General features: G+C 38.8%; 2 protein-coding genes and 1 long non-coding RNA gene across 5 annotated transcripts in view; 2 read left to right on the top strand and 1 right to left on the bottom strand.

Moving 5' to 3' along the window:
* SLC12A1 (solute carrier family 12 member 1) overlaps positions 1 to 9,551 on the top strand; it is a 49,540-nt gene extending 39,989 nt beyond the window's left edge. For both annotated transcript variants that reach the window (XM_074601233.1, XM_074601232.1), the window contains 5 exons: positions 163 to 274; positions 2,617 to 2,703; positions 4,955 to 5,090; positions 7,410 to 7,477; positions 8,486 to 9,551. In XM_074601233.1, coding sequence (XP_074457334.1) covers positions 163 to 274; positions 2,617 to 2,703; positions 4,955 to 5,090; positions 7,410 to 7,477; positions 8,486 to 8,621 — 539 coding nt within the window. In that variant the 3' untranslated portion in view covers positions 8,622 to 9,551. The remainder of the gene's footprint in view (positions 1 to 162; positions 275 to 2,616; positions 2,704 to 4,954; positions 5,091 to 7,409; positions 7,478 to 8,485) is intronic.
* Positions 9,552 to 14,709: 5,158 nt separating this feature from the next.
* On the top strand, positions 14,710 to 25,807 carry DUT (deoxyuridine triphosphatase). 2 transcript variants are annotated; one of them, XM_074601428.1, is made up of 7 exons: positions 14,710 to 14,853; positions 15,408 to 15,567; positions 17,459 to 17,550; positions 18,661 to 18,705; positions 23,897 to 23,971; positions 24,978 to 25,048; positions 25,485 to 25,807. In XM_074601428.1, exons 1-7 carry the CDS (start codon positions 14,847 to 14,849, stop codon positions 25,539 to 25,541), a joined length of 507 nt encoding a protein of 168 aa, XP_074457529.1. In that variant the 5' UTR covers positions 14,710 to 14,846; the 3' UTR covers positions 25,542 to 25,807. The 2 variants fall into 2 exon arrangements, with proteins under 2 accessions (XP_074457529.1, XP_074457528.1); XM_074601427.1 differs by having other exon boundaries at positions 14,815 to 15,029.
* LOC141748813 (uncharacterized) lies at positions 16,741 to 26,004 on the bottom strand. Its single transcript, XR_012589102.1, has 3 exons — positions 25,864 to 26,004; positions 18,640 to 18,813; positions 16,741 to 16,980 (listed from the first exon to the last, which is right to left on the bottom strand). It is a non-coding gene; the product is annotated as an uncharacterized LOC141748813 (long non-coding RNA).
* Between the last annotated feature and the right edge of the window lie 1,307 nt (positions 26,005 to 27,311).

Genomic DNA, 27,311 nt, shown 5'->3' with positions numbered 1-27,311 from the left:
ATTTGCACAAAACTGTTTTCTTTTGAGATTACATAGTCAATTTTCTGTCTGGCTTAAATGTTTTAAGATTAATTTACATCCAACACTGCCGAAGTGAAGGATGGAATTTTTACCACACAATGCACTAATTTGATCTTCCTGCAATTTTATATGTTCTTCCAGGTCTAACAATCCTAATTCCTTACATTCTAACTATCAGGAAGAAGTGGAAAAATTGCAAATTAAGGATCTTCACTGGAGGAAAAGTCAATAGGATTGAAGAAGAAAAACTAGCGTAAATATATTTGTCTCACTGTTTAAAGAGTTTGAATTGATGCTGAACGTAATGCATATACAACAGGAAGCTCGAAGTTTCTCAGCACAATGGGTGTGTTGTACTGTGGGCAGCATGAAAAAAAAAAAAAAGATGTACTTGATAGAAAGGTGTTGAGCTTATGGCACAGCCCTCAAGGCTCAATATAAATGGTGATGACCAAAGGAAACTCACATCCAGCAATTTTTCCCATTAATAGCTCATATTTCTTTCTCTAAGAAGAGCGGTTTGCACTCTGTAATGAGAATATAATTAGTTTTATGGGATTTACATGAGATTGTCCAGTTAACAGTAAGTGAAATTGCACATGAAGTTTCTCATATGCAAATACCATAGACAGATAGCTCACATAAACGTGATCAACCGTGGTAAAATGTAAAAACCTTAAAGAGCAAGTTAATCAACTTGATTTGACTTAGCTTTTAAAAAAAAGTCTAGATTTCACTCACCTTCAAGCAAATGAAAGGTACTAATATAAACTTACTTTCTTCATGACTGTATATAGGACCTTTCCTTCCAAAGCACTTTACATCCTAGAGGCACAGTCATTTCATGACTGGTGGAAGCAGTTCAATTTGCAATGGACAGCAGTAACTGCTTAACAAAGAGCAGCAGCACCACCACAGTGAGTTAAAATCAACATGTCCAACCAAAACTCCATTGGAAAACAAGCGAGATGGACACAAGGACAGGAGTTAGAATTTAGCCAGCCTCAGAAAGACAGCTGCCACAGGGATGCTCCCTTAAGCTTTTGCTTTCACATAAAGCAAACTTTACTCTGCTGTGGTTCTGTCAGTTGTAAGGGTTACCCTAAATGTCACATCCTTCTATAGAAGAGATTCACAAGTGTTTGTACAAACTATTCTTATCATTGGGTAAAAAAAAAAAAACAAACCACCTTACAGCTGCTCAAGGACCTGCAGGGAAGCATCCTCTGCTCCCTGTCCAGAGCCTGCCCACACTTGGTTGTTCAGGACTGCAACCGACTCCTGGATCTAGGTACTCAGGTCACCAAATTTTGTTGGGAGGCAGTAGGAGGTTTTGACATCAAATGGGATTTGTCAAAACATGTCAGATCTTCACAGAGGCAGTTCTGGCACCTGTATACACTGCTTGTCCTACAAAACTCAGAGTGAACAGCATGGTCAGTACAGTTGACAATGACCTAATTTGCCTCCAAGAAACGAATACGTGTATGTATTTCTCCCTAAACATTAGCTTTCCTCAACAGCAAAGCTATTCTACCCATCACACACAGCAGCCTTCAAAGAGACAAGTCTGGAGGCTGGGTGGCTATTTACAATTTCATCCATTGCATTTCCAATTCAGAAATTATCTGGACTTTTGCTAACATGTAATTCCTAAATACTAAAAGCTTTCCACAGAAGTTGAGACTTTGCTCTTTTTAGCATTCAAAGCAAGGATTGCCCCAGGGGACATCAAGATTTATATAAGCAGTATGTTCTTATATAAAAAAAAAGAAGTAGTAAATTCTCAGGTCATAAGTAAATATGTATTTCTACCATGGTTTGCTCCTGGGAACTTTTTGACCTTTTCAAATTACAAAGCTTACATACCAAAAAAAAAAAGGGGGGGGAGGGGGAAAGAAGGTGGGTGGAGGAGGGGAAGAAGATACATGCTCCCAACCATGCTTCAACCAAAGGCAAAACTGACGCGATGAAACCTCTCTAACCTCAGCACAAACACACACAAAGCTACAAACTGTTCCTCCTGCCAGTTGGGGCAGAAAAGCAAAGTATTTTCTTTTATGAAAATACGTAAAGACAACATGCAAGTAGATCAATATAATTTCATGAATGAAAGAGTTTCTTTAAGCATTGCATATCAACCTTCCGGACCAAATTTTCACTAACACATATACTACCAGTGTTGTACATACTCCATGCATAGAATTCTGGTAGTAATAGAATAACAGAACACTTCTCTAAGTATTGGAGAATTCTGTCCTACTGTATTTTGAGTATTTTCCTTTATAATTCAAGCCTTTACACATACTTAAAGTACCATTTTTTCACAAAATGTAAACACCCTCCCCTCTGTCTGCTATTCATTTCAATTTTTTGTGGTTTGCATCGATCATCAGTTAAATGAATTATACTACAGCAATCACATCAATCCAGTTCTGTAATTGGAAACAGAAATACTAAAGCATTTAAAGTAATTTGTCATAAAATTAAAGATAACGAGACAACTGCATTTGATATCTTAACTCATTTATGAGTGCTCTTTGATGCAAGACACTCAGAAATATAGTGATAAAATGTTCTCTCTTTTGTTTTCAGGATGGCTTCACTTCTAAGCAAATTCAGAATAAAATTTGCTGATATTAATATCATTTGTGATATCAATATAAAGCCCAACAAAGAGAGGTAAGAAACATTACCAAAATCCATTATTTCTCAGTCAGCCTTTATCAGGAGCTTGTTTCTTTTACGTTGAGCATTAAAAAAAAAAAACCACAAAACACACCACAAAGAATAACAGTCACTTTATTGCAATCAATTCCTAAGTGCCTAGAGCAGGAAAAAAAAAATAACCTTTTAGCAATCACAACTCAAAGCGTCAAAACTATAGGAAACCTTTTTCTTTATGTTGTAATGATAAGACTTAATTTTAATAAAGACTAATTAGACAGCATACTTGCAAGCCAGTAAATTTAACAGGCATTTTATGATGGCTTTTCATTTCTATTTAGGTTGCCATAGACTCCCCTTCATCATATTATTCAGTCAGTCACAGTCCTCTTGTAAAATCAACATCTCTGCCTTCTGGGTTTTACCATGAGTTCATAAACTTAACATTTTTCTAGCCAAACATAAGCATACTTCTCCTTTCCCATGAGGACAATATTATAATACTCCCCCATCACTCAAATATAATGAAGGTTCAATGTTTTTAAAAATTAACTTATCTAAAGAATTGATGTTCTTAGGCATATGTTAGGAAGTTGATGAAACTGCGCAGGAAGCTTCACCTCCAACCGCATTAGCTAAGAAGAAAAATAAATCTTCAAGTCCTTGCTTTCTAAAATATATCTCTGTAGAAATCACCTATTTCTTCTGCTTTATGTAGACAAAAGTATATAGTAGGTTCCTCAGGGAATAACTGATTCCTAACTCAATTCACAATATTGCTCTTGGTCTTAAAGATCCTCTGAAAACATTCTCACCTTGCTGTGGAATCTTCCATCCCATCTCTTACTTCCCTCTTGATAGGTCCATGGCTATTTCATAGTCAAAGGGCTCCTCTCCCCCACCCAAAGCTTTTCCTCTGTGTTCAAGTGCAACCACAGGTTAGTCTCTTAATCCTTCTGTGTCCCGTTTCTCCACACACCGATAACTTTGAAAAAACAGTATTAGATTCACCAGTGTTTCTACAGTGCATTGGAGATTTTGACTTAGGAAATGCAATTAAAAAAGATTTTATTACTAGATACCTAAAGTCACTTACTAGTGCCCTCTTGTTTGCTCAGTTAGTTTTTTTTAATTATATAAAGAACTGTGTAGAATACTTCTAATTTTTCCAGTACTATGCAGTGATTTTATATTAAAAAAAACTATTAAAAAGAATTTGTATCTGGCATTAACATAAAAACCAAACGCATTTGCTGCATCAGCACTATCTGAACAGAACACTTTTCAGACATTTGCTAGTCCACTGTATCTCTTTCCCAGATAGTATCCCATTTTCTTCACTAATAAGAGGATTATCATTATTTTACATACTGAAACAGGCACTACGGATGTTGACAAACTCTCTGTCAACTTAGCAACAGCAACATTAAATGCTGCATGTCACAGCCTTTAACCCATCTCTTGACTTCCTGGCCATACGGCAAAGTCCAACCAGTGCCCAGCCTCCCATTTCACTTTACAGTGAGGCCTGTCAGCATAAAGTGCTCATAGAAATACACTTATATTAATACAAAAGAAACGCCCTGAGGTCTCTGTGGGATGATAGAAACTTTCAACAAAAGGGCAAGCAGGGAAGTACAGAAGGATGATAAGCTTCTCCAGGTGATGACAGTCAAAAGCTTCAAGAAACAAATTGAAATTTAGTGAGAAAATCCGTGGAAAAGTTGGGAAATGAACACAAATCTGAGCCCCCATATAACAAAAAACCTACAGCATTTCCTTCAGCCCCTTGCCACAGGAGATTTACACCAGCTGTTTCTCCATTTCATTAAAACTGTAACAGTAAAACTATACAAGTCAGGCAATGGCTCCAGCTAATGCTAAAACAATAATAAAAGCTCAGTATTTATGAGGAGCCCCATATCCATTATTAACATTAGTAACCAATATACTGCAGTTTGGAGTTACTGTAGAACTCATTTCAGTATTTTTGCTACAACCAGGAAAACACAGAAAATTCTCTGCAACTATAATAGGCCAAATGCAGTGTTTAATTATCCTCAAATAACCTTTTAATTATCCTCAAATAACCCCAACATATTGAAGTGACACAGCTATAACTTGGAGCACAAGGTGGCAAAGAATAGTTAGAGATTCTGCTGTTCTTCAGCTACAGTTATAGTCCGTGGTGCGTGCCATACATGGTGTCTGTATGTCAGTGAGTTCATACCCTGCAGCAAGGCCTCCTTTGTAATTTCTGTTTCAGCTGGAAATTCTTTGAAGAGATGATTGAACCATATCGCCTCCATGAAAGCTGCAAAGATATAACAACTGCTGAGAAATTAAAGCGAGAGACTCCATGGAAAATTACAGATGCAGAGCTGGAAGCATTCAAGGAAAAGGTAAAGCCCTGCCTGCCTTTTTACATCTGTACCTTTTCTTACACTCCAGAAGTTTGAAGCGATTAGTAAGAAAATGTGAAATACCAGATACAAAATTAGAAACATGGCATGTACAAACCCGTATTTGATATTTACAAATTGGATTTATATTGTAAACACAGCAGAGGTGTGTTACGATTGCATTACGCAGCACTCTGTAAGACCTTGGCATGTTTACCCAGTATTTTCCAGGCTGATGAGAAGCTCTGCCCACATCAGAGCCAGCCAAAGGAAAACCACCTCTGAACCAGGAGCCACACAGTACTGTGCTGAGCCCAAGCTAGTAAGATCTGCTGAGTGGTTTATTAAATGGCTCCACTGTTTTAGAGCTTGGACCTCTTAGAAAGTGCAGTTCCAAACATTCACCACTTTGGGAAATTTAAAACTGCATCCAGACCCTCCAGCTGGCTCCAGGAATTTTTCCAAAGGCAAGATTTAACACGGATTCTTACCTCAACGGCAGAGTGAAGACTAAACCTGCCTACAACACGGGAGCTCTCCCACAGTTCAGAGGCACTCTAAGGCTGATGTTGGCTGATCCACTGGGTGAATAAGAGCCCAGGCTGCTCTTTAATTCTGTTGAAACATACCTTTTTAGCAAAGAACCGCCAGGCTTCATCAGGCCAGTGCCGAAAGCACACTGCAAACTCTTCTACCCCTAAGAGATGAGTTCTCCTGTAACTGACAGAGAATTAATCTAGCAATTTTATTTATGGTTCCTGTTGGATTAACCTGAGTGCACTGAGAGTTTAGTTATCTCCACTTTATGGTGCTGGTAACTTCCTCAGTGGAGCAAGGATTGTGAGTCTGAGCTCAGAGCCGCTAGAGGTCACAGCCTGACATTAACATAAGCTGAAATCAATGGTGATTTAAAATAACACACTGCACTACCGACTGCAGCGGCTGGGAAGCAGACTGACTGCTCACTGTATTACTCTTTTCATAGATTTGATAACCAGCACAAAGTTACAGTAGTCAGCTGTGGGCAGAAAACTTTTGAAGTACTCTCAGCATAAATCATCAAAACTTGGGAGTCAGAGCCCTTAGAACATTTCAGTATAAAAGACAATGGGAATATAATCCCAGATACACACACTTGTGTGCAGAACCAGTGAGCATACAACAGGAAAGAGATACATGATTAAGTTTGGTCTTATCTAGGTCACTAACTAAAGAACCAGGAAAAAAACCCATAGGTTGGAAGCAGACAGCAATATGAAAATGCCAAATCTCTCTTTAAAATAAGAACAGCAACAAAAAGTTTAGTTTACACACCTAGAAAGACATGGCCCTTATCTTCAGAAGTAAGGCAGTTCTGGGAATATTATGGAGGACATTAGAACACGTTTAAAATTCAAGAGAGAAAAACCTGGCAGCACAGATAAAGTGTGATGTTATAGGATGACTCTCATGAGATAACAACTGGCTAAATTATGAGGATTCTTACCTATATAATGTGTAAAAGAATCGTGAAATTTCTGTAGCGAAGGAAAATTTAAGGTCTGAATGGAGAAAAAGCAGCTTTTTACATTCTCCAGGGAAAGAGAGAATAAAATTTCTAAGACCAGTTAAGATACATCTATTTCCCATGCTGTAATCTCCCTCTACAAAAACCTGCCCTGGTCTCTTGTTCCCTATGACTTGTGTTAAATTATAAAAAACTTTGAGGGCCTGAGCCTGATCTTGGATGAGTTTCAAAGCAACAGCGACTTATGCAATTTGTAAAAGTCCATAGAAATAAACAATACATAAAGCAGCTAAGTCTTACTCCAGACTCTTGGTCTTTTGTTTAAGAGGTGAACTTCTGGCAAGGCGCTCACTTTCACTTACACAGTGACATTCAGCTCTACCAGCACAGCAGCTGGACACTAACAAAATAGATGAATTAATACATTAACCGCCATCAAACAATAGCACAACAGAGTCTCTGCACACTGACTATACTCCATAGACAAAGAAATACGTAAAAACTATGTCTGAGCCAGCTCTGGTACTCTGTCAGTACAAAAATAATCCCCATCCCCAGGAAATCTTACACAGTGGTGAACAACTCTGGTCCCCATGAAGCTATGCTAATCCAGAAGCATGGCTTAGCCTCATGTTTTGCCATCTCTATCACTCTAGACCACAGGGCAGACCTGGCTTTCAATGTTGCCAGAGCAACAGCAGAAAATCTTGCAGGCAATGGCTGGTGTAGAAGTCCATGAGGCACCAGAACTGGTGATCACTGACCTAACTGATTTTTTTTTTTTTTCTTTTCCCCTGTTTTGTTTTAATCAGAGTTACCGCCAAGTCCGTCTGAATGAACTCTTACAAGAGCATTCGAGGGCAGCTAACCTCATTGTTCTGTGAGTTGCAAGATTTTGGTTCTAACTTTGAGAATAATCATCTAATGTGTAAAGGGATTCTGGACTAGAGCAACAGAAACGCTTGTGTTAATTCATTGAGGGCAAAAATAATCTTTTAAGTATGTTTTGAAGGACTTGCATCTGGACTGATCGTTCTCTGGGACTACGCTGAATATGAATCTTTCCTAGTAAATCTTCATAGCTTAAAACAAAGCTCTGCTCATGAAAGTGTCAAAGATGCAATCTTCACATCCAAATCTACATATTGAGTGTTACACCTGCTTACTCATCTGCAGAAAATACAAATTTTTCTTTCTTTCCCCCCAACTATTAACAACTCAGAGAAAGGATTCTTTTGGTTTGCACACAACAAATGGCATTGTTAGCCAAAACCTACTTGGAACTATGTGAAATTGGAAAAGGATGATGCAATTGCATAAAGAAAAAGAGGCCACCAATACAATCACCAAAAAAAAAAAAAAAAAAAAAGCATCAGCCATTTTCAGAATCAATTTTTAGTTAGAGCAGATAAACCTAATTCAGTTTCCAAAAAGGGGTGATCAGGTAGTGTTTACCATAATTGACACATACTTTAAAACTCCCATTTCACAGTAATTATAGATCAGAACATAAACTGATGGATGGCAAAACTCTTTTTTAAAGATCATATTATGTGTGGGTTTTATGACCCAAAAAATGCTTCTTTACCAGTTTAAGGTTACAATCACAAGCAGTCCATGCCCAGTACAACTAGCCACATTAACAGCACTAACCAGGTGAGCTAGAGTTTGCAGGATTAAGGCCTAACATTAGCCTTAATCTTTATAATCTTATAAAGATTACAGAGCTTTGTGCATTATAAGATTAAAACAATCATGTACTCTTAATTATGAACAGAGTTGTATATAAACAGTTGATGTTTACTACTTAATATTTAGTGAGATGCATGTTTTCAGGGCTACCCCTGTCTTCATAATGTTAATTTTATTTCTCTCTCTGTCTAAACAGGAGCCTCCCAGTGGCAAGAAAAGGAGTAGTGTCTGATTACCTTTATATGGCTTGGCTAGAAATTCTCTCCAAGAACCTTCCTCCAGTCTTAATGGTCAGGGGCAACCACAAAAATGTACTGACTTTCTATTCTTAGGAAAACATCAGCGCCCAGAATATTCCTTGCTTGATTTCAACACCTATGTTTTTAATTGCAGTGATTTATTAAAGATGCACTTATCTAATACAGATCTAAAACTTAGTAACTGACACAAAAATTTTCAAAAATCCAAAGCAACACAGTGAAGAACTAGACAAAAAAATGTAAATGGTCCCTGCTGGTGTTACACTCCAGTACAGGCAAAAGAAGGAAAATCTACCTATATCTATATATCTTTCTCACATAAAACAGCAAATATTTTGAATGCACAAAGAAGAAAATCCACTAATTTTATAAGGTATTGAAAATGATTTTGATATTTATCTAAGAAAGCCGAAATTAACTACTATAATACAAAAAGCATTAAATCTATAAGTAAATGCTTCTTTCAAATTGCATTGTCATAGTTGCTAGTAGACATACAGGAGGATTTCAATCACATGCACCAACTTGGGAGATAGAAAAAAACCTGCGTGGTATCCATCATGTCAAAGTCATAAACTGATATAATGCAAGTAGGATAACTGTGATGCTGTTTAATTATAATATTGCCAAATCAGGACCTATGCCCTCAGCAGATGCTTTTACCTAAATTGTTCTGCTAATTTATATTAATTAAAATGCTCCTAATTAACTGACAGTCAGTTACATACATAACGTTACGTACATAAAAATATGGACTCTATATGACAAGACTTGATAATGAATTTTCAAGCTCTGACATGGAATGGAATGTATTGCAATAATTAAATGTTTAAATAATTCATAATTAAATGTAAGTAAATTCACAAAGAAATTAGTGAAATAATAAGTATTCTGACAATTTTTGCTATGAATGTTACAGGTTAATACAATCTGACATTATACTTTGGGATAATATGTACAGTGATTTATGTGATTAGAAAACAAAATAAACTCCATTAGCTGAGTTGAATGCCTTATTTTTTGATTTATATAAAATATTCCTCTTATTTTTAGATTTTCTAAAAAATACTCATTACACACTAACTTGAAATAAAGGAAATCCATTAAGTTACGTAATTTTTCTATTTTCTATTCTGCAGCACTATAGTACTTTATCAATTCAGCTGTCAATAAAAACAGCTTCTCTTTTCAATGGGGAAAGTCATACCCTACGTGTAAGCATTATTTAAATTTAAGACCATTACAGAGCACAGCTAATTTAATTACTGCAGTTCTGCAACTCCTTTGCAGAGATCAACCAAAACCTAAGCCCCAGGAAAGCGAGGGGACCCTGAATTTCACTAAATGTTTATTTTAAAGCATCTCTCAGATTCTATCTTTGCTTGAATTATTAGAATATAATCTGTAGAGGATCTAGCACTCCATCTCCAAAAATGACAAATATTTGGTATTCATATTTTTCCTGAGTTCAACAGCAGCAATTTAGCAGAACATGGTAATGTAGCCCAATAATCCATCTATTTTCTCCATCTATTAAAGACAGGATAGGAAATTCTGGTATTTTTCTCATAATGTTCTTCCTTCACTCCTTCTGACACACTTACAGCCAGGTTGAAGGATCATTTTGCAGTTTAACTGCATGACACAGATATATGAGTTTCCTAGATATACTACGCTTCCTGCACAGCTCTAAGCAAACCAAACCTCACACTCTGTACCTGCAAAACAGGGAGATTATTCTTATACTTTGCAGTGATGTCAGCAGTGATACATGCTGTCAGGTCCTTCCACCTTTGTAGAATTGCAATGGCCACCACCCTTTCCACCTTGCTTCAGACACTAAACAGGTATAATCTGCGTGTGGTACCCAAGGCAGTCAACGGACAAAAAAAGAGCTTTTAGGGAGGCTCCACTTAGGCCTTCTGTAAGTGTGTTTCTTATCACATTCTATGGAAGGACCTGGGGGAAATACATACCTGCATTAAGCCCTTCAATTATGTACATAACAGGGGATTGTTTCCTAACTCTGATCTGGGGGACCTGAGCAGATCCAAAAAGAGAAGGAGCACAGTATGAACCAGCAGTGGCACTTTCTATACTATTCGCGCTTTTCTCTCATAAACGCATCGTTATGGGCATTGCAACAATTAATCCCAAGAGCTGTGTTTCTAAAACAACAGCCATTAAAAACTAAGTACTAACATACATATCACTGTAAAACTCCTTGCTTACACTACAGTGATTAATTAGAAGATGTACCCACACAACAATATTATGGGATTTATAACAAGCAGCACAAACTCTAGACGCAACAGTACTTAACTACCTGAAAGTGTTATTTCCACAAATTCACAAGTAATTTCAACATAGCAGTTTCCCAGGAGCTTCTGTTTCTCATTCCTCACCATGATTTCTGAAGTGTGTGTATGACCAATTTGGAGACCACAGTAATTATGGACTCTCTTAAATTGCAACTTCAATTGCAAAATTTTGTTAGTCCACCTACCTCTTTTCCCACTCTGTAACAGACACTTCCTCTTTTACATACATTATGCATAAAACAACTGCTGAATTTTAATCACCATGTTAGTAACTGAATTCTGATTACAAGTTTGACATCTCTAGAAAAAACATAGCTCTAAAGCTGTCTAGCACATTTTGAGCTTATATCACACTACCAGCTCTGCAGGTTTATATAATCTGGGGTTGATTTGAGCAGCCATGACAAACGCAAGCATAGATAAGGTGGCTAGGGACATTAAAGTGTGAAAATACTGTTGCTATGAAGGAAGAACAAAGAATATTTTGAGTCTTTTTCAAAAGCGTAGGCATCCCGCACAGCTAAGCTTGTGCCTAAGGGCCTGTTAAAACGATCCACGACCGCTCCTCTCATTAGTGAATCTTACCTTTCCCTCCTAACATTAGTGGAGCTCCAACAGGTAACACAGAAGGCATTTCATCATAGTTCTGAGAATACATTTTCCTTAAAACTTTTTACAACCACTGGCAAGTTCCCCATCTTGATCACATACCCCTAGGGCACAGTGCTTAGGAACGGTAACAGGCATCCTCACCCAGTGCTCCAGAACAGCATTCTTCCAACATGCCTTTCACTAGAGTTATGGTCCACAGAGATTAGTTTTGGGGGGTTTTGTTTGTTTCTTAATTTTAAATCAGCAACCCAATAGTGCAAGTAGAAAAGCTACCTCACGAAAAAGGCATCACATTCTGAAGATAAAAAGTTGCAACTGCTCAAGCCACATTGTGCAAAGTGCATACCGCTATTGTACTTCACAGCGAAAGGAGTTCTCCAGCATCATAATCACAAAGTATAAAGCTCCATCCATTTGCAAAGTAAATTCTGCCAGTCTTAACCTCTGCAATTTGCATTACATCTTTGAAAAGTCCTACCAAAAGCCTTCCTAGCTAGGCAAAATATGACAGGCTGCCCTTCATTCTCAGAAAACCTGGATGTTCCTCGTCTTTCCCCTGTGCTTTTTTTTTTCCCCCCTGTGATTCCACATGGTATTTCAAGATCTTCTTTAAGGCAGAAGCAGTTTCAGCAACTGATTAGTAGCTTACATGTGACAGATAAGGCAACAGGTAACGTGAATTAGCAGTGAAGTTGTAGATACTGGGAAAACAGCTGCAGAGTTTTAGCTATTACTAACTCATTTAACTCCCCGTACCTGTGTCACCTCCCTTCTGGCAGAGGTTCCTGACTTATCAGCAAATCTGGGAGAACAGAATTTGAGCAACCCTCAGCCTTTTCAACTTGAAGTTTGGTGGTCTCCTTCAAATTTCTGCCTCTGTCCGTTTGACTGTCATTGGACTTCAATGAAGTGACTGAGGATCACTCCAGGGTCCTGCTCTCTCTCCCCTGCTATCCCATTGTAACTTTTGTCAGAAGGCCAATAAACCCTTAAGGTGCTGCAGCTGTTTGCCAAATGAGTGACTCAGTCCTGAAGTTACAGGTGAGGAAAATCCAGGGTTTGTAACAGCGCGGTTCAGCACACATCAGACCACTGTTTAAACATCTATCCATTCTGGTACCTGGTTGGCACAGCCCCTTGGCAGGTGTGTAGCCCATCGAGGCTGCGTGGCTGCCGAGGGAACACCTCGCACTGGCCTTGCCTCTGCTAGAAAAAAAAAAGGAAAATGTAGTCGTGCCAGTGCAACAACAAACAAATATAGCAAATTTTAGCTTGCATTCTGCACAAACAACAAGAGCAATAACCCACAGTCACGCCATTGCTGGAGTTTCATCAGAAGAAATTCAGTTGCAAACAAAATAAAGCACTAAGGTTGTTCTGGAACAGAGTAAAAAGCAATGGCAAAATTCCACAGCCCCCCTCACTGTACAGCAAAACACATAATCAAAAACAGAGCTTAATTATAAACAAAATAGAGCTTAATTATAAACAAACACCCTCACAGCAGCCTTTTAAATTAAAAACCTTAATCACTGTGAGAAGACAGCTGTTCAGAGTGGGACTGGGGTGGGGAATCTCTCTTTAACGCCAGTTTTCTTCTAATAAAAATGCTCTTTCTAACACCAAAACTTCAGTGGGGAGAATTTTACAATTATTCCTGAAAGCAACTCTATGTTTCTTTCTGTGTACCACAAAGCAGCCTCCACTCCTACTCTCAATCTAAGTAAAAGGCAGATAACTTTACTTTATCTCGCTATTGTTCATCAAAGTCAGGAGGAAATGCCCAATGAAGAGCAGCACTAATCAGCAATCAAGAATGCAGGAATGTCAACCAAGTGACTATCTACAGAGCAAACAACACATTCCCAGGACCAAGGCAAACTTGCCCAGACTTCAAGCACAGGTGTTTTTTTTTTCCCCTCGTATAGATCTGGGGGGGGAAAAAGTGTCACTCGGTCGAGACGTTTCTCCTTGATAATATGTTTGGATGAGTCCTCCTATCTATTATTTATGGACTTTCAGGCTACCTTAGACATAGCGTAGAACCCAGCCTGCCTCACGGAGACAGGCCATTCATAAAATCAGTCCTTTTCTACATTATGATGCAGGATGCAATTGTAACCTCTATAAAGTTCTGCTTGTATAAATCACCATTTATAATTAGATATTCATTGGATACAACTTAAATTCTTATAAACTTCCATTTGTGGATGGCTTATATCAGAAGTCATGAAATATTCTAAGTAGCTTTTTCACATAGGTCTATGATGCATACACATGTTTCTTCAAACAGTGTACACTATTAAGACTGAAAGTGCTCAACAGCAATAAAAGAAACCCCAAATTGGGACATTTCTTCAAAATATTTTTCACAATAGGACCACAATGTGTAGCAACGGTTTCACTGCCATCTGGCTGCATTTAAAAAATGTAGCACAGCAAGGAGACAATCGCATATGCTTTGGTCTTAAAAAAAAAAGTCACAGAGAATGGTCGTTTGACAAAATTTAGACTAGCAAACAGAACTCCAACAGTCTGCAGCTATTTTGCGCAGAGAAAAATACATCCATCAGAGTGGTTAAGCACCTGTTTTACAGCCGTGAGTCCAATGGGCATTCTTGCCAGCCCACAGCACAGAAAACTAGGGGGGAATTTAGGGAAGTCTTTCATAAACAGGATGGCAAAAGAGGGCAGGGAATACCAAAATCAAAGATGGTGAAATTGTAAAATCACAGAATGGTTTGGGTTGGAAGGGACCTTAAAGATCATCTAGCTCCAACCCCCTGCCGCGGGCAGGCACGCCTCCCACGAGACCAGGTTGCTCAAAGCCCTGTCCAACCTGGCTTTTAAAAGTATTTTTAAAAAGCATTCTGCTTCGACTGAGGCAGAAGAACAAGACAGGCAGAGCACTGACAGGTTTCCCTATCCGCAGCCTGGACAAGGAGGGGAAGCGGTTGTTTCCCTTTCGCAAGGCAAACGCTTCTGACGGTTTCTGAAGGGGGACACAGGCTGTTTGCAGGAGGACGCCAGGCGGGAGGGCCGAGGCACCACCCGCATTAACGGCCATTCCTGCCGTACGACTTCGAACCGGGGCGGGGGACGGCCCCGCGGCCCCCCTGTGGAAGCTGTAACACCCCCCGACCCCCCCACCGCGCTCCCGCCCCTGCCCGAGCTGCTGACAGGGCCCGTGCCGGCCGCGCTGGGCCCTGGCTCCGCCCGCCGCCGGCCGTGCAGCCGCAATGCCGTTCCCCCGCAACGCTGCGCGCTCCGCGGGGTCCGCCCGCCATCCCGCTCCGCCGCCGCCTCCCTCTCCCGCGGAGGCCCGCGGCGCCGGGCCCGTGGCGGAGGGGCTGCGCCGCGCCGCATGGCAGGTAGACCCCGGGTTGGGGTAGAAGGGGCCGCTGCCCTCGCCCTATGCCCCCTGAGCCTGTTACAGCCGGAGGGCGGCGGGGAGCGCCGGGCAGCCCGAAGGCGGCACGCTCCCCACACGGCGGCGGCGCGATGCTCTCCTGGCACTTCAGGCGGCTGCTGCAGCCCCGCGGGCGCAGTAAGGGGGCGGCGGGGGGGCTGGGGGAAACGTAAGCTGCCTGGCTGGGCTGCGGCCCTGCTATGCCACGGGCCCGGTCCCTCGGGGGCCACCCAGCCGCGATCGGGAGGGGCTGCGGGGCGCCGCGACCGGCGAGTCCCGCCCGCCGCCACGGGGCGGGAACCAGCATCCCCGGGGGCTCCCCAGCGAGGGCCTGAGGAGCCAGGCGAGGCCATTCTCACCGGCAGGGGTGGCGCAGATGCTCCGCTAGAGAGCGACCGGAGAGGGAGCTATTGATTTCCCCCCCCGTCTCTGCCTTCAGTGAGCGATGCCAGTTTTCGCGGGCTTTTCCCCTCTCCCCTCACAGCGGTTCTCTCTCTCCCTGCCGTTCCCGCGCAGCAATGCCCTCCGAGGCCGTCCTGCAGCCGTCCCCCAATAAGAGGCAGAAGGGCTCGGTACCCGAGGAGCCCACGGCGCGGCTCCGCTTCACGAAGCTGTCCGAGAACGCCTCCACCCCCTCCAGGGGCTCTGCCCGAGCCGCGGGCTACGACCTGTACAGGTGAGGGTACCCCACCCAGGAGGGGCCCATGGCTCGGGGCTCCGGCCGCTGAGGGGGCTCTCCTGAGGCAGGGCCTCTTGTTGGGCAGACCCCCTGGGCATGCAGGACAGGAGGTCTGTTCGTTAGCTCCCTTGCTTCTCCATCCCCTCTGCCTTCGTTTCCAGAGATCTGTGGTCCAGTCATGCTGCAGCACTGATTTCATCAGGGAGCGATGCATCCGTTGGCCAAAAATCAGGCTTGACCCATCAGCCAGCGCTGCTGTTGGCGCCAGCATTGGCTAGGTGTCTGCCTATTCATCATAGGAATAGGAGATCACAAATGTGGTGTTTCTGACTGGTTGATTGTAAGAGCGAGAAGTTTGAATGAGACAATGGTGTTTCGGTTGCATTGTTAAGAAAATGCTGATAGCACCGTATGTACTATTTGAAGCTCCATCCCATAAGTATAATGTATATAAAATTATGGGGTTGTGTCATACTTCTGGTGAATCTAAGTTTTACAGTTGTAGGACAGGAAACTGAATTGTAGGCATGTTACTGTTTCATAACCCTGTGAGGCAATGAGGGGGAAATGACAAGTTAGCGCAGGTATGGTTGGCTGGAATGCCAAACGTATCTGTTTTAACCAGTAAGTAGCTATTATTTTTTCAGGTTTGTATTTCTCTTCAACTAAAACTAAATATAGCAGCATTATGCAATCTACGATCTTGTTGCAACCTTCAATGAAGACAGAGGCCCCAGAAACAATAAAATGGTAGCGCATGTGGGCCCTCCCTGCCAGCGTTTAGGCATTTCTGCTTTCCTCTTGGCTGTTGGGTGCTGCCTGCCAAAGGAGATTGTGACAGTTTGATAATGCTCCTAGCTGGAAACCATGTGGGTTGCTGTACAGACTTAGGTTTTGGTTTGCTTGAACTGATAATAACCATTGTTCAAAGGTTTTCGCTATATTCAAGAATAACTGCAGCTAGGCTTGCAGTTGTTTGCATAGTGCTTCTGTGATCAAATACAACCACTATATCTGAAACTCCACTTCTACCTCCTCTAGCTTCCCTTTTTTAGTATTACTTAGAATAATCAGCCTGTCTTTCTTCCTTCACCTATGTGACTTCCTTCCTGAAGCTTTGCTTCACTGCACTTGAGGCTTTTCTTTTGTATTCCTTTTGTCTACCAGGTTTGTTTTTGTTCTTGTTCCAGTGGTGCACTGTACACCTGGAAAAAGTCTGTTTCATAGAAAACCTTTCAGTGCTTCCCAGTGTTTAAAAATAAATTCTGTGTAAAGGCCAAGATATGCTTACCTTAAACAAGTAGAACAGTCTCACTGTGGTATTGTCATCGCTGCTTTTCATTAAGCCTCTAGTTGGGTAGCTTCAAAAAGTTCTTAAAATCTCTCTAGTTTGCAGTTCTCAACAGAATCCTGTGAATCATAAACTTCTGACTGGCTCAGAAAAAAAAAAAAGGTTGCCTAAAATTTAACTTAATAGATTATTATTTTTGATTACAACTACTTAATCTGCTGTAGAAAGCTTAATCAGAAGAGTGTATTATCCTTAAAGTTTCTGCTTTTGCACAACCCCATTCATTTAATGATTAATTTTAAAAGATAAGCTTGTATTTTTTGTCTTACCGTTAAAAAAAAACATTTAAAACTAGCAACCTTAAGACTATGCTCTTCAAATGACACCACTGAAATCTTAAACTAGCACCATCAAAATGGTGATATATTGTGTTTTAGGATCTGCACTAGATTTTGCAAATCTGTAAATATTTCTTGTATAAGTTCCATAGTATAAATTCCCAGCAAGAATAATTCTGGGTAATTTTGTACCTTAAGTTACAGAGAAGAAAATTTTCAAAATATTCTATATAAATTAGTGTTTTATTCTTTAATGTAGTGCCTATGACTGTGTGATACCACCCATGGAAAAGGCTGTAGTGAAAACAGACATTCAAATTGCACTTCCTTCTGGATGCTATGGCCGAGTAGGTAAGTAAACAGCCTATAATAAACCTGCAGAGTCACTGTAGAACAGGTTTGACACCATCATCATGTTTAGATTCTGCTTTCAGAATTAGTCTACACAGAAGAGAGGTGCCATGCGGCTGTGTGACTTATTAAGTCTTGTAATAGACATTTCTGGTCTAAAAATACATTTGAGGTTTGGTGTATGTCAAGTGACAAAAAGTTGATTAGCAAAAATGTTCATAATCTACATACAACTTTATAGGCTATGCAATAGTTCATTATTTCTCTGCAGTTTCAGAATTAGAATCAGAAAGACCAATAGGTAGCAGACATAAAGAAAACACACACCTTGATATTTAAAAGCTAACCCTGAAGTAAGAGTACTAGCGTAGTAGAATTTGACTACTTTTTGTGACAGAATACTTGAGAGAACCCATATAAGATATTTTGTTATGTTTTGCTCATTCTTTTTCTGAATTATGTATACATTCTTAAAGTAAAAAAAGCAATAACCACTCCACTGGAAGAGTGTGATCGGAGTTCGCTGTGTCCTTTTATCTAAAAGGAGAATGCGTGTGCATTTCTCTTATCCCAGACAAAGAAAATTTTGAAGAGAGTAACATTTTAGCACCTCATCAAAGGAGGCTAAGGTAAGTAAAAAAAAAAAAAACAAAAACACATCAACACCCTGCACATCATTAAATTTATCTGTGTATAATGTTTTTTGTAATTGGCTTGTCAAATCTTGTTTTCCATCATAACTTGAATGAATTGACCTTTTGAGATGATTCCAAACCAGTGGTAGCTGCCAAAAATAAACCAAGATGAGATACTTGTTGTCTGCTTCAGCCGCCTTTCTTGGGTAAACCTACTCTGCAATTGCTCGTCTAAACAAAGATATATTTATATTACTTAAAGATTGCAATTTTATTGTAGCCTGTAGCAGCTGTTATTTTGTTTAATATATACATTAACACTTACTGTAGTTCCTGTTAAATCACATTTATTTTAGAAAGACTGTGGAAACAGTTCTTGCTGCCATGACTCTGCAAACACAGAGCCTATAAATATTGTGTAAGAGTTTTAAAAGAAATAAATTATTATACTCACCAAAAAATTCTTGTTTTCTAGCACCGCGTTCTGGTTTAGCTGCAAAGCACTTCATAGATGTTGGTGGTAAGATTTTTGTTCTTTTTACTAAGACTTTGTAAAACTTGATTGCAGAAGTGCCTTGATTTCATATTGTAATAGGCGTAAATAAATAATGCTAGCTTCGTTGGTCATCTGGCAAAAGGAGGTAACTGTGAGATACCTCAGAGAGCCAGTGCATTGTAATTATTTTAAAACGTGCTGAATTATAAAAAAATTACTGATTTTTTTTAAAAAAATAATAACTATATTATACTTTTTTAGGCAATGCCTGGCATAAAAGTTATTTTTTGGTTTAGGCTTCAAAGATGACTTTTTACATTCTGCTTTCTCCATTTTGACTAATCATTTATGTGTGATTCTTTTGAGTCTGGTGCAAGATCTGAATGGATTAAGTCAATAACATAGATATTCTTTTACGCAGAGAGTATATAGTAATGATATTCAAAAGGAATAATAGAAAGCACTGGAAGACACCTTTACTGTGGATAGAATTAATAATTAGGATGAAAGGAACTTTAGTTTACTATTACTGATGAAACTATAACAAATTATGTAAAGCAAACGAAATTTATTCTCGTAACTTTGTACATTAATTGACTTAAAAATTGAAAGTTTTTTGAAAGAAATAAAATCCCACTTTGTACAAGTCTTTACAGGTGGTGGTTTTTTTGTTCAGTACTAGCAACAGATCTGTTTTGAACAAACAAACAGGATTTTTTTTAAAGTATTTTGAGCTTTTCTTCAACCTTTATTAGAAGGTCACAGATACCTTTCAAAAAATAGTTATAGGCATATCTATAATCAGAAGCCTTCATGAAAGCCTCACCGTGCCTTTACCATAGCCCTATAACTGCAACATGATGTAAATGAAGTTGAAAGTTCTATTCCAGTTTTGCTGTGGGGCTGATCAGAGCACAGACAGATTAGCTAAGTATTGTATTATGAAATGGCATTTACATTGCACAGAAGTTCTCACCGCTGAGATTATTGTGGAGTTCTGAGCACAGCTGTAACCACAGCAATTTAACCAGCACTAAATGCACATTACATTGTTCTAATTGTACAAGAATACAGTTCTAAGTTAAATAAAATGTTTTCTGCTGTTAAAACCCTGAGCAATTGGTTTTTCTGTCAATAGATTGTGGTAAAAGAACCAAAAATTACATTTCTGTTGTAATGACATGAAGAAGATGCATCTAATGGGTATCTTCAAAAGTGCTGGCTGGACAAGAGAGAGCACATTTTTTGCAAAGACATTACAATTTGAGCCACAATGGAAGTTGACAAGAAAAGTGTGCTGAAAAGTTGAGACCTTTTCCTCTTCTCTAGGTTTTTTGGGGTTTTTTGCAGGGGAGGAGGGGGTGGGGGTGTTGTTGGGTGGGTGGGTTGGTTGGTTGGTTTCCTTCACCACTCCCCTCACCGCCCCCTCCCTCCCCGGCACTGTTAAACCAGAGAGACTACTTAGAACATGGTACTCAGCCTTTACTTGCTTATAGGCTTGGCTCTAGAGGTGAGGAAGGGTGACTCTCAGCATCCTTTTCTTTCTGATGACAAGCCAGCCAAAAAAGCAAAGCAATTCCCAGTATAATTTAGAGCTGCTGCAGAACTACTTTATTCTGTCTGCTTTATGGCATACCAAAGTCTGGCTATGCCTGTGATACAGTTCTGATATCAGAGGCTAAAGGAGAGCATCTATGCCAGATTTGTGTCATTCAGGCTTTGTCTTAAATAAGCATTGATCCTTGCATGTCTGTTACACTAAGGTTTTCTTCAGTGTTACTGGGTAACATACCAAAGAGCACTAACATGGGAATCAAAGATTCTCCACAGCCCTGTGACACTAACATACATGGTCTACTATAGTGTGGTTCTTTAAAGCAACATTTCTAAATCAATTTTTTGTTTATATGAAAGAATACATATGCTCTGTAACAGTCTTTTCATCTGAAACTTAAACTAGAAAATACCAGAAGGCAACCAGAAGTGCTTAACAGGATGACCTATGTTCAGATTTATGAAAACTTGAAAACTGACAAGCCATGAGTAAAAATTATTACTGACAATTAGTAGATGACTTTTTAAAGAAAAAAAAACCAAAACTAAAACAATTGTTACATAATTTTAACTTGTCCTGCAGAAGTACTTTTGTCACAATGAGGGCATTATCCATTTAAGTAAAAATACATTGCCAGAAGCCCTAAGGTCAGGGAGAAAAATTGGGATCATGCAAGAATATGTTCAGAATTCACATCTGCTAGGTGTGGATGCTTTCCCAACAAGTGACATGCCAAACTTCTGACAGTATGATGGAATGTCAGACTGCCAATTCCAATGCATGATTTTTCAAAAAAAAAAAAAAAATGACATAGGTGATTTCCACCCAATGCATATAACTTAGAAAAAGCGCCGTAGTGCTCAGCAATGTGTATAATTATTGTAACTTGCTATTCTGGAGTAACAGAGTGCCAAGGATGTTAACATGTTTTGCCAGTATGCCCAGTTAAATAGAGTGAGTTTGTGACCCTACACAGAAGGAAAACCGATCAGGTCCTCCTAGATCATATTTTCCTGTATCTTACAAGGATCATGTATTCTTTGATAGAAATCATGTAGTTTGAACTCAAAATCTACACGGTGATTAAACTCAGTAAGACTATGTCAGTGGAGGTATAATACATTTAAGATACATTAGAGAAAATGATTGGTAGGGAATTAATTTCACAAAATCTTACCCATCTGTGCCTTTAATGGAACTTGAAATTATCATAGCTTTGACAGTGTTTCAGTCACTCAGCACAGCATTAGACTAATCGTTTTGGCCACAAAACACATTTTTAAATGTTATTTTCTTAAAGCAAAACTTAAACTCTAGTTGCAAGTTCTGTTTGTATAGGGAAGGCTTTTAAGGAAGAAGCCTGCTTTTCCTCTCTGCATCCTCTGGAAAGCTTTCACCCTCAGAAGTGTACAGGAAGCGCAATTCTTGCCTGCTAGAAAATACATCTGATACAATCTGTAGAACCATTACAAAGTGTTTACTTTATAGCTAAGCTTAGAAAATTAGAGTGTTTTAGTGAGAGGATTTTTTTCCTCTCTAGTGAATGAGTGACTTCAGTTCAGCCACAGAAATGTTCTTCAGTTATCAGACAGTTTTCAAATCTTAGAGAGCCGGTCTCTAGCAGCAATCAAATAGACGGTCAAAAGAATTGGTATCTTTTCATAGAAGTATCTGTTTAGGTGACAGCCTTTTCAACAAATACTTATAAAATAAATTTTAGAGTCTATATGTAAAGCTGAGATTGTGCTAATGCCATTGTTTAAAGGTCAGGGAAGCCATCTGACTAATTTTAAGTCAGTATAGATCCTTTATTACACTCCTTTTCAGAAAAAAACCCCAAACAACGTTTAGGGTTTAAAAAGGGGTAGAAGTACTAATGTGCCATTAAGCTCCAATTACTCCAATATAAGCTGTTTTAGATACTCTTTTTTTTTTCCCCTCTCAGTCTCCCAGAAAATAGCAGCAATGTCTGGTAGATCAAAAAACTTCATTAGCAGTTAAGTGCTAACCAGTACATCAAGTACAATTTTTGTCATTGTGTACAAATAAACTTGCTTTCTGTCAGAGACACAAAGGCAGAAAACTTAATTCAGAATGACTTTAAGTAGCCCCAGTTGTTCTGTTCTATATATTTCCTTCAGATAATTCCAGCAAGAACGTGACATGCAAGAGTTTCTTGCATGTATAAATCTAACCATATTACTTTAATAGGTACATTTTAAATATATAGAAGCATAATCTCCGTTTAAATAGAATTAGTAATCTGTAGTAATCAGTTTTGAGTATTGTGTTATATCAGAGCAGAATACTGTATTATAACAGAAAAAAACTAGCCCTCGTTATGTTAAATTAGCAAATTCCATTATCAATCTCTAATGCATAGCAATATCTGTCCCAGCATGTGGTCTAGAAAAACGTTGTCTTAGCTGTACAGAAACACTTGAGAATGGTTTGTCAAATTAAGAATTTATCCAAAGAGCTAATGATCTTATTATATGCATTTATGAGCATATCTACATAATTTTATGTGCCAAAAACGAATTTTGGCTTTCAGCTCTCCATCTAATTGACACGTGAACAAATGCACCAAATTAATGGCCAGCTGACTGCAGAACTTGCATGATGCTTAAAATTATTCGTGCTGCCATGACAAGTTTGTTGAATCTCTCTTTGTAATGCATGTATGTAGCACAGACTCGGTGTCATATAAACCAACGCAAATTATTTCACAGAATCGTAGAATAGTTTGGGTTGGAAGGGACCTTTAAAAGTCATCTAGTTCAGCCCCCCTGCAATGAGCAGGGACACCTTCAACTAGATCAGGTTGCTCAGAGCCCCGTCCAGCCTGACCTTGAATGTTTCCAGGGATGGGGCATCTACCACCTCTCTGGGCAACCAGGGCCAGTGTTTCACCACCCTCATCGTAAAATATTTCTTCCTTAAGTCTAGTCTAAATCTACCTGCTTTTAGTTTAAAACCATTACCCCATATACTATCACAACAGGCCTTGCTAAAAAGCTTGTCCCCATCTTTCCTGTATGCCCATTTTTTCTACTGGAAATACGCGTCCTGTATCTGAGAGAAAAACCTCAAGGAAGCAGAATACAATTATTTCAATGTGTATTGGTAGATAATCTGAACTGTGTAGTTAATACAGCTATATGAAATATAAAAGCAATCTTGTTCTACAGTATTTACACTTGAGTGTAGCTGAATGACAGTCATCAGTTCCTTAAAGCTTTAGTTCTGTTACCCTGCCTGGGATACAGGATTTGGATCTGTGCAAATACATAGCTCTCAAATAAAATGTTAAAGAACAGATTTCTGCTTGACACTCAAAGAGATGAAAGTTAGCAGAACAAATGGAGCCTGAATTTGGTACAGCTGTCTTGATTTCAGATAGTGTATTACAACTAAAATTAGTAGTACAGTGGTGAAACACTTCTTGACGTGTGATGGTGTTTTTCAGTTCTTTTTGTAAGATTCATTAGCACTTTTAGGTATTTCAGTGTTTTCATATATATTGTTTAATTGTGCATGAGTAATATAAAGGATGTCAATATGAGAAACTGCAATCATCTACTAATCTAAACCACCATTATCTAATACACTGACAACACTTATTAACTGGATTTCCCTCTTAATTCTTTCTAATGACAGCTGGTGTTATTGATGAGGATTACAGGGGAAACGTTGGTGTGGTACTCTTCAACTTCGGCAAGGAAACTTTTGAAGGTCAGTATTAAGCTTGGCAGAGCCTGTTTTCAGCCATCTGACTAGAAATGCGAAACTAATTTTTCTTTAAAAGTCCATGAAGGGTTAGAATTAGCTGAGAACATTTTTCTTGTTACAGTTAATGAAAACATGGGAAGTTAACAATGTCCTCTCAAGGAAACACAAAAGATTCCACTCCTAGCAAATTAGGCAGCATGCAAAAAAAAAAAAAACAAACCAAAAAAACACCCACCCAAAAAAACCCAACCAACCAAAAACCACACTGCCACATCAAAATAAACAAAAAAACCATGCTTAGCTAAGCTTCAGATTCATGAGCTGTACTGAAATGCAACTTCGTATTTAGTTTCTTTCTTGCTCTGGAAAAAAAAAAAAAGAAAAAAAAAAGAAAACCTAGCTGAGAAGTATTTGAGATAAAATTTCCCCGGAATCCTGGGAAACACTAGTAATAAAGATACAGTTTTCCCTTAACCATGCTGTCCCTCTGCAAACAGTCAGTTTTAAACTTCAGGGCCCAGTTACAATATTGCCAGTGTTTTTGCAGCCTTTTCTGCGACTTCACAGCACAAGCTTCTTACAGAACTTCTGTGAATGAGATTGGGTACTAATCAGACATTTTGTTTTCGTTTTATCAGTTCAGTCTTTTTCTCCCAGAGAAATCAGTTCCTGGGTCTAGTTCACAAAAGGAGCCACATTATACATGCAGCTGTCTCTCCATCTCTGCACTATTTATTCATAATGAAACTTAAGATGCCACAGTACGGCAGCAGGAACAAGGGGAGATGCCTTGAGCTGGTACTGCTGCTGAAACTTCGCCTTAAAAGGACTAAGCACAAGTTTAGCTCAGCCTGTATTTTTCTCAACTATTAACATCTGCTCAACTAAGTTTCAAATAAGTGTTTATGTTTTAGTACATTCTGATACTTTTGAAAGGCAATTGTCTAAACTTTGTATTGATTGTTCACTTTTTTTTGAAAGAACTAATAATGTTTTAACTTAATCGCAGTTAAAAAAGGGGATAGGATTGCCCAGCTCATCTGTGAACGTATTTTCTATCCTGAGCTAGAAGAAGTTCAAGTAAGTTGCCAAAAGAAAATATTTCTGCTATTTTGAATAATCAATAGTTTAAGATAGTTGTATATAAACTGAAAATCATGGTATAGATAAATACTTCGCTATTTACAGTTACTTTCAGTGTTAAAGCTGCATAGTGGCATTGCTACCTGAATAGAAATCTTGACACTTTGCATGCATTTACATGGATTTTTTTTTTTTTTTGTAGTTTTCAGAGTTAACGGGTACTTAAGAAAGACCTCAGTATATACTAGAAACAGTTGTCTCACACTGTGAGATTTGTTTAAACTTGTACAAAGGCTATTCTAAAATGTCTCAAAAATTTTTGTTTGATTTCTCAGTTGTAGCTATTGTTATGGTAAATGATAGACAATATCTGTTGTATAGAAACAAAAGGCAAGTTAAGACACTAAACCAACTTATAATTGCTGTCTTTCAGACACTAGATGATACAGAACGTGGAGAAGGTGGCTTTGGTTCTACTGGAAATAACTGAAAATTATTTGAATATGCTTTCTATATTTTTTGTTATGCTGTTTCTAAATCTTCCTTTGAATTAGAAGTGGGATTTTGGAGTACATGAAAAAATTTTCAAGATTTTTTCAGACTTCTCTGTATCTGTCCTCCTGTATTTTTACAGGCAGTGAATTCATCTGCATTATGGGGAAATGTACGTGACCGACTTGATTGATTAGTTGATGGATTGTTTTTTTCTTTTTAGGTGTTTGGTCCTCAGTAATAAAGAACTCATTGTTTATGTGCTGTTATACTGTAATAAATTATAAAGTAACTTAATGATTTGATTTTATTTTACTCACCTAAACTAAAATGGCTGATTGCTCCCTTCCCAGTTTGTGTTACTCTTCTGTAAGCTGTCTTCCCTGTAGTTCAGTATTTCATGCTGATAGCCTATTTCATACAGAATCCATGGTAATACAGGTATTGATATGACTTCCCACTCCGACCCCTAAATCAGAATAAGGTAAAGATATTTAATATTGCATCTTCTACAACCTGTCAAAATACCTGTGCTTCGGTTCAAAGCTGAAGTTCTGTCTTTGATCCTTAACTGATCCTCAAATAGCCAACTTTTCATCTCTCTATTAAAAGAGCAGGCAATACATTGTTTGAGCTAAATAACAACACTCTTCTATATAGTAAATAAATGCTATGAAATATGCTGTTGAAATATTTGTTGACAAATTAATTAATAAGTTACTGTATGGAAGAAAGATTCTGAATTACTGAAGCAGTGCACAAATTGTTATTTTCAGTTGTATTTTGACCAGTTAACATAGAATTCTTGGAATCTGTCCCAAACATGATTGTTTCTTTAAGTGTGAGAATCTCTTAAATGACTCAAAAGCTTTCAGGTGAAAGAACACACACACGAGAGAAGGAACAGAAAGGAAAGTATCTTGAGTATTTTGCCACTTTACAGAAAAGAATTAGAAAAGGCTGTGAGGCTCTCAAACATTTTTTTTCCCCCCTGCAGCTGTCTGTATTCTCTTTTTAGATTTTCTTAGCTGAAAGGCCACAAGTGTGAAATACTGTGCTTTAAGTAGTGTTTCAGCAGTGGAAAGGTAGGCCTTTGTGTGGATTAAGATGTTTCACAGCTTTCTTCTCCTTGGTAGTCTCACATAATAATCTTGTTGGTATTAGTTTAATATCCTTGTCTAGGACTAACCATTTCCTGTGAAGCAGGCCCAAAATACTGCACATTTTATACATTTTACCCCCTCTTCCCCAGGAAGCTGGAAAATAAAGTGTAATGTGACAGCATTCAGATTCCTTCAACCATAGGATAGTCATTACTTTGATTTGGCAGTGCTGAAGCAATAAGTACATTCATCTTTGGCTAGGGTAGAAGCCTTTCCCTCCATATGCATTATATGCTTATCATTTTTTTTTTTTTCTCCCTCCCTACACCCTTATCACAAGACTGTACTTCTGTCTGTATACCCAGACCTTCACAAGCAGGCTTACCAGGCAAAAGCATATTGTAAGCAAGAAGCACATAGTACCAACGAAGTTTTAAATAAATTGTAAAAGCTGGTCTTGACACTAAGTATCTTCCATTCTATAACCTGTCAAAAAGGACTTCAGTTACCAAAGGCTATTCAAAGGTCGTAAAATAATTATGATCCTTTTGTGCAAGGCTGTTTCCTCTTGGTAGACTGTAAGTTGAGAGCAAGTTTTGCTGCTTCTCTTTTCTTCCCTCCCTCTCCCCCTGAAGCAAAACACCATCGGGGATACATTGATGCAA

Source organism: Larus michahellis, chromosome 9, assembly GCF_964199755.1.
Source record: "Larus michahellis chromosome 9, bLarMic1.1, whole genome shotgun sequence".
NCBI classification, from domain to species: domain Eukaryota; kingdom Metazoa; phylum Chordata; class Aves; order Charadriiformes; family Laridae; genus Larus; species Larus michahellis.
Note: the sequence above shows the minus strand (reverse complement) of the source record. Positions and strands in the feature narration are given on the sequence as shown.